Source organism: Buceros rhinoceros, unplaced genomic scaffold (genome assembly GCF_000710305.1).
Source record: "Buceros rhinoceros silvestris isolate BGI_N320 unplaced genomic scaffold, ASM71030v1 scaffold9310, whole genome shotgun sequence".
Taxonomy (NCBI): Eukaryota; Metazoa; Chordata; class Aves; order Bucerotiformes; family Bucerotidae; genus Buceros; species Buceros rhinoceros.
Window position 1 is genome coordinate 39504 of NW_010389163.1, and position 10182 is coordinate 49685.

At 37.4% G+C, this 10182-nt stretch overlaps 1 protein-coding gene across 1 annotated transcript in view; it reads left to right on the forward strand.

Annotated features, from left to right (window-relative positions):
- The window catches only part of CPEB2 (cytoplasmic polyadenylation element binding protein 2), a 48981-nt gene extending 39363 nt beyond the window's left edge, over positions 1-9618 (forward strand). The window contains exons 8-11 of the mRNA XM_010133287.1: positions 1159-1277; positions 1572-1686; positions 3533-3714; positions 8328-9618. Of these exons, the coding sequence (XP_010131589.1) occupies positions 1159-1277; positions 1572-1686; positions 3533-3714; positions 8328-8555 (644 nt within the window). The 3' untranslated portion in view covers positions 8556-9618. The remainder of the gene's footprint in view (positions 1-1158; positions 1278-1571; positions 1687-3532; positions 3715-8327) is intronic.
- The last annotated feature ends 564 nt before the right edge of the window (positions 9619-10182 follow it).

A 10182-nucleotide genomic window follows, 5' to 3' on the forward strand; every position in this document is an offset into this window, starting at 1 on the left:
TAATTACTAATAAAGCTTAAGTTAAACAGGTTGTCACTAAAAATATTGTTCAGCAGAGAAAAACAGACTTCACAAGGAAGTGCTTCAGCCAAGCCCAAAGATTCCTTACAGCATGTTTCTTAAACTAAACAAGATTTATGTAAAAATACAGAATACATAAAACTTGTCATGTGTCCCTTTTAGGTAGCTGTGATAGGACTGTGGTGCGAGAGGCAAAAATGAGGTACAAGTGGCTAGAAAGACCAGTACAGACCTTACAGCTGCTTCTTTAAATCCTGCTTTTGTTCCCATATATGTAATAATTTTATGTTCTGGTTAACACATTGATTCTTTAATGCTCTTCAAGATGTACCCTACCATCTTTGCTTTGATGACCTACACTGTTTGCAGTAAGAAATTTCCAGGGGTTACCTAGCTTCTCTCAGAAATACAGTATAATCTCTAAAAGGCTTGTTAAAGCAGCCACACTCCCTCTTGCCAAGCCCACTCTAGAGCAGCTGCTTCAGAATTTATTTTTCCATCCAAGTAATAAAACATAACTTCATGTTGAAAATTCCACACTTGGTAGAAATCTCAGAAAGAAATGTGGATTTATAGTCCTTTTAAAGTTCCTTTTAGACTATAACCCTAACTGCACTGTCAGGCACCCATCAAGTAACATATTTTCTATATATCATTAGACTGTAAGGTGTTCTAACATGTGAGGTTCTCTGCTTGTCTGACTGTTTTTACTGTAGCATTAAATAAGCATTTTAATTCCTATTTTTATAGTGTTTGGGAGGTTTGCTGGGTCACTTATGTAACAAAGTACTTTGATCTAATCTCTAGAATAGAGATTAGGCCTTTGTGCCAAGTTGGATTTTCATTGTGTAATGTCTGTGGCTGCCAATGAATTATGCTCAGCCTAGGCTTTCAGTACATGATAGAGCAGATGTGTTTGCTTTTATTTGGTTATTAGTCTCTTTTGACCATTATTTTAAGAGTAGAAGTTCTGTTGATCGTGGAAAGGTAGTACATAACTAAAGAAGATGACTAATAACAAAGAATTGGAATGACTGACTTTTGGAGTAAACCCCTTTGTATGGAAAAGTCACGGCTAAAGACAATTGAGACAAAGATAAGAGGGTAAAATACTAGCTGGTTTGGCTTTTTTTCCAGGTTATGCGTTCCTCCTGTTCCAGGAAGAGAGTTCTGTTCAGTCCTTGATTGACGCCTGCATTGAAGAAGATGGAAAGCTCTATCTGTGTGTTTCCAGTCCTACTATCAAGGACAAGCCAGTAAGTAAACAGTACATGGCCTGCAGGCTGTAGCTGCCATCTGTCTAAAGCTGCATTTGAAATGATGACGATGAAAATAATCAAAAGCAAACTACCATTTGCAGAGCTCAACATCTGGAACAGTTGGATGATTTTGAAATTGTAGTGTTCTGAATCAATAGGCTTAAAACAGAACACCTAGACATGCTGAACTAATGGGGTTATGACTGTTTGACAGTTTATATGCTGATGAATGCATATCCATGATGCAGTGAAACTGCAAGTAGTATACTGTTTCCTTTCCCAATTTAATAGGTTCAGATCCGTCCCTGGAATCTAAGTGATAGTGACTTTGTGATGGATGGTTCCCAGCCCCTTGATCCTCGAAAAACAATTTTTGTTGGAGGAGTCCCTAGACCATTAAGAGCTGGTGAGTATAATCTGTGTCTGGTTTTAATAGTAGATTATTGGAAATAATTTGAACCATACATGCTTTTGTATAGTGAGGTATGGATAGGTACTATACATATGAAAATAGAAGACTGTCCTGATAGTTATAACCACAGTACAATATTTGTGTATTCTTACATTTCTCTACTAACTGTTTTCATCTGGCTTTGGCCATGAATCACTGTTCATCATTGATATACTAGAAACTGCTACATGTCTAAAGCTGTAGAAAAGATTTTGATCTTACTAGCAAAACTGTAGTGTAAGTTCTGTCGCAAAAGAGTTTGTTTAGTTGTTTTGGTTTTTTTTTAATTTTGCTCTGGAAACCTCTCTGCCCATGCTCCATGACTATGTGGAGCTCTATTTGTACTTGCTTGTCATTGTGCATTAGCTACTCTCTTACTTCTAAGAGCAGCTACTTCTGTCAGGTTACAGCTACTCTTACTAATGTGGTCAAAGCAAAACCACATGCGGTGGAGTACTTGAAGGAATAGTAGAGGAAACAAGAAATTCAGAGAGCTAGCACAGTCTGTATGGTACAACACGAGACTGCAGGACTCTTTCTAGACTCTTGTTGGAACGTGAAGGAAAAATTAAATGTTTCTGTAGCTGTGGAATGGTTGATCTCAACCTGTGCAGTCAGCTTTGTGAGACTGGCTGCAATAGCCTTTTACAATATTTTACAATGGCCTTCTAGTAAGTAGGTTGAAGTGAATGTTGGAAGTAGAAACATAACACACAGTGGTGCAAATCCCATTTTCTGTTAGAGCGACTCCTGGACTTCATTAGTCTTCCTTAGTTTGTAATGAATATTATTCTTACAGAAAGATGAGTGGTCAGATGGAAGGTACAGGAGAACCAAGAAGTGATAGTAAAAAATTGTTGTATAAAGAATCTTAAATCTTGCTATCTTGGATCTGCAATGCTCAAGCTTTTTCTGTTATTTTACTTTAAGACTGTACTTTTGACAGCAGTATAAGCTCTGTAAATGAACATAAACACAGTATGTTCTAACTGCAGACTAAATTTTCTTTAAATTCTGTCCAAATACTCCAGATTACTATGCTGAATGTGTGTGATAAATGTCATGGATGCATTCTTATGCTTTCAGGTGTCCTGTATATGTGAAAATGAAACCTTTATAGCATTATGAAATAAGAATCGTGACTTCACAAAAGCAGTAAAGCTTTAGGAAACTCTTCAAACAACTATTGACTGCTGACACCTTTATACCCAAATACAGTGGGTACTAGTTCTGGAAAAATGAGTGTTTTCTGCCTAAATGAATTGCAAAACTGAATTCAGTGTAAAATACCACTAGAGGATTACTAAAATTTGAGATTTTTGGACTTCACTATCTATGGTAAATGTAGAGACAATCAAGGTCTGTGTGGCTGATGAAAAGATAACTACATCTCTCAATTCAAGTAGGTAGTAGAGCATCAGGACAGCCACAGAACATGTACCAAGGAATTTGTGGCATGTGGATCTATTTTATACAGCTTACATTCCATGGCTGCCCCAAAAGTCTTTTGCTGTAATCCCCTGGAAAAAACTGCCCTGGAATTTCAGTTCCAGGTTATCAAGGACTGCAAGGACTTACAATTCCATTGTTCCTTGGATGTATTTACCCACAGTGTGAAAGATCTGTCTGCTGCGTGTTTCAGAGTTTATTTAATATGTTTTTATATTTCTTCTTATTACTGTTGTGTGAGCTGTTGCAAAATTATTAAAATTAACTTTTCTGATGTTTTTAAATACAGGCATGCTATATAGGTTTGTACTGTGAGACCAGTTGAAATAAACATTACTTTGTTTCTTAATAGTGGAATTGGCTATGATCATGGACCGTCTCTATGGTGGAGTTTGTTACGCAGGAATTGATACTGACCCTGAGCTGAAATACCCGAAAGGTGCTGGACGTGTTGCTTTTTCCAATCAGCAGAGTTACATTGCTGCCATCAGTGCTCGGTTTGTTCAACTTCAGCATGGCGATATTGATAAGCGAGTAAGTTATACAGAAATTTAAATAAATGAATAAATACAAAAGCGATGATCTATAAAAGAACTTGGGGTATGGTAGCATTGCATTTGATTTCATGACAGCTTCTACTTTTCTTCTAGTATTCCTGTAATTCCACTAGTTCCAAGAGTTAAACCGTGAATGCCCCCAAATGAACAACATGCATTCCACAGAGCAGCAGTTAGTTCCTTGGACATATGTTAAACCATATGTTCTTTCATTCTGGAGTTTCTGGTTTTGTTGTGTATGGGCAAAGGGCTTGAAAATCTTTCTCTCTCCCTTGTTCTAATGAAACCAAATACTGTGATAATTCCTCTGTTATTCATGAAGAAGTCTAGTATTCATTGGTTTCAGATTAGCCTAATATTTGCAGCTGGCCTTAATTTTAGCCATAATTGTCAGTGCTCAGCAACTGAGAAAATCAAACTGAACATCTAAATTACAAAATGTCTTATCCTTTCTGTTTGAGAGAGTTCTTTTAGTATTTACCAGTGTACCTTTCTGGTTGCTCTGCATGCTTACTGCTACCTAAAGCAAAACTAACTGGTTAGGAAGGCTAGTCAGCATCATTTCTCCTAATTAGAAATACAAGAGTAGCAAAGGAAACTGGCATATAAATTCTGTCAGTTCTAAGTGTCTCTCATTTTGATGTCAAGAGCTGCAGAGGTAGTCACTGTTATTAATATATGTTCTCCTTTTTTAAAAAAAAAGGTCGTAGAGAAAGAAGGGTTCAGTAAGTAAAGTAGTTCAAGGTCCAGTCTCCTGTACAGATCAAAGACATGGGAAAAAGGTAGTACAGTAGTTAACAGAAGTCTGCTGTAGGGAGGTTGCATGTGCTTCTCTCCCTTCAAACAGACAGAGTAATACAGCTTTACAGCTGTCTCTCAGATACCAGCTGCCTACTGAGCTGAAATCCCCAAACAAGGTCCTTTCCAGAGAGTGAGTGGGTCAGAACGCGGGTTGTGAAATAGGCGTCACATTAAGTTGTGATGGCTGCATTTTGCTGGTGGCATTGCTGTCCTCGTGACTTGCAGCTGAGTTTGACTAATAGTTCTACCTTTTGGCCAATTACATAACAGGAAAAATAGCTTTGACACTGTGACTGTGTGAGGGGAGATAAAACTGTTGATCATCTTGCTTTGGGTGTTTGGTCAAACTGTGGGTAAGGAGCAGAATCCAGAACCCCTTCTAAAGAAAACCCAAATGGGTCATTTAGCTTCAGAATTGGGTATAGCTTAGTGTGTTTCAGGAACCATCTGTAGTGCATTTGGCTATGAAATGACCTGACTTTAAAATTAGAGGTAGACAGTTGGGTCCATTCCAGGCTAGTTCTCCCTCACCAGGTGGAGACATGGACTTAAACCCTGTAAATCAGGGGACACTTTTATCTTTGTCTTCCTCTTCTCATGGGAGCACCCTTTGCAGTAGAGGTAGACTGACAGTTCCGTCTCACAAGACAATGGAAGGCATGAACCTGCCTTCGAAGGCTTCACTTCCAAGTAGGTTGGTTTGTTGTTTTGTGGGGGTTTTTTTGTTTTGGTTTTTTTATGATGGGTCACCAGAGATTTTTAAGGGCTCTTTGGATGCCGAGCAGACATCTGAAATAGCAGTGCTTGCTGTTGACAGAGAGAGAGATATAACTTGTCAATATCTGATATAATACTGATGTGCTTGAAGGAAGATGGGTGGAAAATCTTCAGTAAAACAGTGAGCATGGCCTCTTGGAGCTTGGGTCAGAAAAAAAAAAACAAACCACAAAATCTGCACCAAGTACTACATTTCAGAAGCACAGCATTTGAGTCGTATCTAAGAGAATTTACAAAAACAATAGTCAAATGATTTCTTCAATCACTATTACAAAAAAAGAAGAAAAGATATAAGAAGAAAGAAACAAGCCTACTTGGTGTCTGTAGATAGCTCTTCATGGGCTGGAGAGGTTGGGGAAAGAGGGAGGGAAGAGCTAGGCTTTCTCTTTAAATATCTGAATCCTAACAGTTTATTTTTCAGTTGTTATAATTTGTGTTTTCTTTAGTGTTGCTTTTCTAATTCTTGAAAATTATTGTTTTGACAAGTATTCTCTTGATACGGAATTTTGGCATTTTTATTAGTGTTTTGTTTTTTTTTAAAGTTTGCTGCTCCATTAGTAGCAAACTACGTGTTTCACTTACAAAAATACCGCAATGCCAAATCTAAGTATTGTAATAAATTTGTCTTTAAACCTTGTGATGGGGTAGGTTTATGAACTTCTTTGTTTATTGCAGGGTCTTTTTAATCTTTGTTTTTAAAATAATCTTCTCAAATCATATGGTCAGTCCTTGTTATTCATATAATTATATGTATTTTTATACAACCCAGTTATTTGTGTTACTCAGCAGTAATAAGAGAACAGCCTCTTTCTAGTGAACACCTTAACTCAGCTGTTCCTGAAAGTATGAAATAAGCTGTTTTCACAAATAGTTTTTGCCTTATGGAGTTTACACACTAATACCTTTTCAGGCTCTGCAAATACTCTGAAATCAGTATTACTGCTGATTTATAGCTGAGCAAGTAATTTGTGCAAATCTGTAAACTACTTTTTTAATAAATGAGGAAGATAGTCTTACTTCAGGTACTGCCTTCATCTGACATGCATGTGTATGCTGGCCAATAAAGCAATATATTGCATACTAAACTGAAATCAGAGGCAGACTGTTCTCTCACCCTTTGCCTTAGCATAGCCTTTCTATACCAGTTATATCCAGTTTCTCTAGGTCTGCTGTCCTTTCACATGCTTTTCATAACCAGCTTGTCTGTGTAAAAGTCATTTTTTTTCTTAGCTAAATCTTCAGTTCACCTGTTTATCTTTCTGAACTTCAGTGCAAACTATTTGTAGCACTTTTTTCACATGCTTTTTCCTACCTTAACTGGAAATCTTAATGTCACAGTGGCTTAACAAACATTGTCTGTGATCTTAACTTCTCCCTTACTTAAGTACTCTGCAGCTTGTGTCCACCTCTTTTGATGTGTAGATATGTTTAGTTTCTCTAACAGATGTTTTTCTTCACCAAAGTGCTCCTCATCCTTTTTTATCATATAAGAAAGCTCAGCTCTAAACATTTCCTTGAAACTCGTTTGGAGTTTCAGCTCCAAACAATTCCTTAAAATGTCGTAGATTTTTGTATGGCAACAGTCTGCATCCACTTTGGTATTTCCATTCCCCAGAGGGTGTCTGCAATACATTTGAAGTCATCTTCAAACTGATCTTGGTGCATTAATGCACCACTGTTTGAAATACATGCTGCTTCACATTTTCAGTAATTCTGAACCACAAACACAGTTACTGCATAAGGAACCTGTTTAGGGGAAAGTTTTGAGTGTAATTTGTGATAAGGCAGGTCACTGTAGTGAATACAGGTTACTGACTAGAGATCACTGGAAGAAGCATACTCTTTCAAACACAGATGTTAAGTATGACCTCTGCTTCTGAAGCTAAGAACAAGAAGACTACTGTGCTGTAAAAGTTTGGGGAGGGTAGGTGTATGTGTAAATGTTTTCCTCTGGAGGCAGAAGTTTGTATTATTTCAAACATCTTCTGCCTGAGTGTAGTACATAAAGTCAATGGCTATATGGAGATTCTTCTCAGGTAATAGTATCTCCTACAGCTGTGAGTTTTAGTATGAACTGGAATAACTCTTTTTGCCAACAAAAGGCAAAAAATACCATCTTTAAACATGAGGAAAATGTGGAAGACGGCAACACATTCCTTAATGACGGAGTCAACTCATTTTGTGTTTTATTATGAAGCTCTCCTTCCTGTCTGATGGCAGTCTGTAACAGCTCAGGTTTGCAAAGACATAATGCAAATTTACCACTGGACTCCTGCCATGTTTCCTCTCTGGCAGTCAGATGAGTTTGGGAGAAAGAAGCTGTGTAAGACAGGTGTTTCTATCAGTCTGTAGGCTTGCAAAATGGTCTTTTAAAAATATTTGCAGAAATACATTGAATACAAATTTCTGTACAGCTCAAAGCCACAGAAAGGAAAAGCTCTACATTTGACCGTATTTTAGAAACACGGAGTGACTTTACAGGGAACAGCAGTGCTAAAAGGTCTTTATTCCAGCCTGCAGAAGGCACTTTAATTTGCATACCAAGTAGTACATACAGAGACTTATTTTTTAAAAAAGGGTAATGTATAATGGTTACAATCTTGAATGTTCAGTTATTTTTTGCTGAACAATATAGAATTGGATGACGTGTAGGGGTATATTTGGGACCTGATGGGATTACTGGGAGACCTTCAGATTTTTTTTCTACATGTACTTCCATATTATCATTTGCCAAGAGCATCCTTCCGGGATAGATTAAGGGGAGGTTCTGATGTAGCCATCTATTACATACACAGTGTACTTCCAAAGATCTGCCTTGAAGTGTTCTGCTTACTGCATGGATAGATGCGCAGCTGAAAAATGATACAGAGTAATAACCGCTTAAAGGCATTAATACATCTGATTTCAGACTTCTGTATTTATCTTTTTTTAACCAAAAAAACCTGAGTGCCCTGAGATAACTTTAGGTGGGAATAGGTACTGACTGGAATTGTTCCTATTTTACTCCAACAGGTGGAGGTAAAGCCATACGTGTTGGATGACCAGATGTGTGACGAATGCCAGGGCGCACGGTGCGGTGGAAAGTTTGCTCCTTTCTTTTGTGCCAATGTCACTTGCCTGCAGTATTACTGTGAGTTTTGTTGGGCAAATATCCACTCTCGTGCAGGACGTGAATTCCATAAGCCATTGGTAAAGGAGGGGGCTGACCGCCCACGTCAGATCCACTTCCGCTGGAATTAAACATGGTGAACCAGCATCTACATAAGGAAAGAAGGGTGCATGTGGCTTACTGTGTTTGAAGATACTGACATGCAGAAGAAATAAGTGCATTCTTCTGCTTTTCACCCCAGCTATCAATACATGCATCTTTATCAGCAGCCAAAACACTACAAGCCTCTTGTTTTTCACCAAAACCCTACATCTCAGGCTTACTAATTTTTGTGATATTTTCATGTTAAAATAAAATGTTTTTTTGTATTTTCTCCAAGTTATTTTTATATGTAAAGTTAAAACTAGATATGAGAATGTTTTTGCGTAGGGGCACACAGTCTGCTGCTATATTTAGTGGGTGAAGCGTGCACTTATTTCTAAACATGGGTTTTTAAATTCAAGATCTGCCCCAGTAATTTACCAAAGGTAGCAAAATAGTGAAGATGGAATATGTCTGCTACAAAAAGCTTATTTTTATTGTTGTTGCTATTTTCAGTGTATACATAAACTAAAAATTAGGGTTGATTTTTTGCTCTCCATTTTGACTTGCAAGAAATAATACCTCAAGATAATCTGATTTATTAGCTATTTTTAAACATTTTTAATCACAAGCTGTATTAGCTTTGCTGCTATATAGGTGTTATGTGTAATGCCACCTATTAATACGGGATTGAAACGTTTAAGACACACTGCATTACAGATTAAATGCAGGCAGCACAATATGGCCGAAACTGCCATAGTTTTAGAATGTGAAAACGTTGCATGTTTACTTACCTGTATACACCATATGCATGCACTAGAACTATTAATTAACAAGAGGTGACTTATTGCAAATGTTCAGAAAAAGGCTCTCTTGAAACTAGGTAGCATGAGCAAATTTACAAAATTTGTTACAAAAAACAAACTTGCATGCATTATTGTGACTGAAGTAAAAAAATGTCCTACATGTGTACAATATGCAAATTAGTTTTAGACTAGAAAGTGCAGCCATTTTGTGACCTGGTCAGTAGTGGAATTCAATTTTATGCAGACTGGATGTAATGTTGTAATCCCTGTGCAATTTTGTGATGTGTGCTTCTACTTAATGTGGCGTGGTGTAGTATAGATACAAGTTTGAGTAAAAAGCTAGCGTTTAAAAAGTTCTTTTCAGCCCCCTTGATTGTTCATGGTTAAGATTTCCTCTACAAACCAAAGATGGCCAGCACACTGCTAACCAGTCACCAAATGTGAAACCCATGACAAATGCATACAAAACCAGACGTATATCAGAATGCGTAATGTTTTAGAAATCAAATCTACGTAAAGTCAAAATGGAGAAGGTGTAACATACAGACGGCTAGTTGCATAACAAACTGAATTTTACCTTTAAGACAACAGTGAAATTTGGCTTAAAAAAAAAGAAAATCTTGCTTACATGTTTGACCTGTGTGCATTGTGGTCTTCTGTCAAACTGGGGTCACTGTTGCATGAGAAGTAGCTACTTGACAGTCAGGGGTAGTGTTTTTACTTTAATGAAGGAGTTCTAGTAATGACATTGCTTGCAGATTTTTGAAAAACAAGCGTAGTTAGGACAGAGGCAATATTTAACTGAACACTAAAAGAAAATCACAGCAGTGTTTTTGTCTATCTCAGCATTTTCAATGCAACTAGCCCCGAC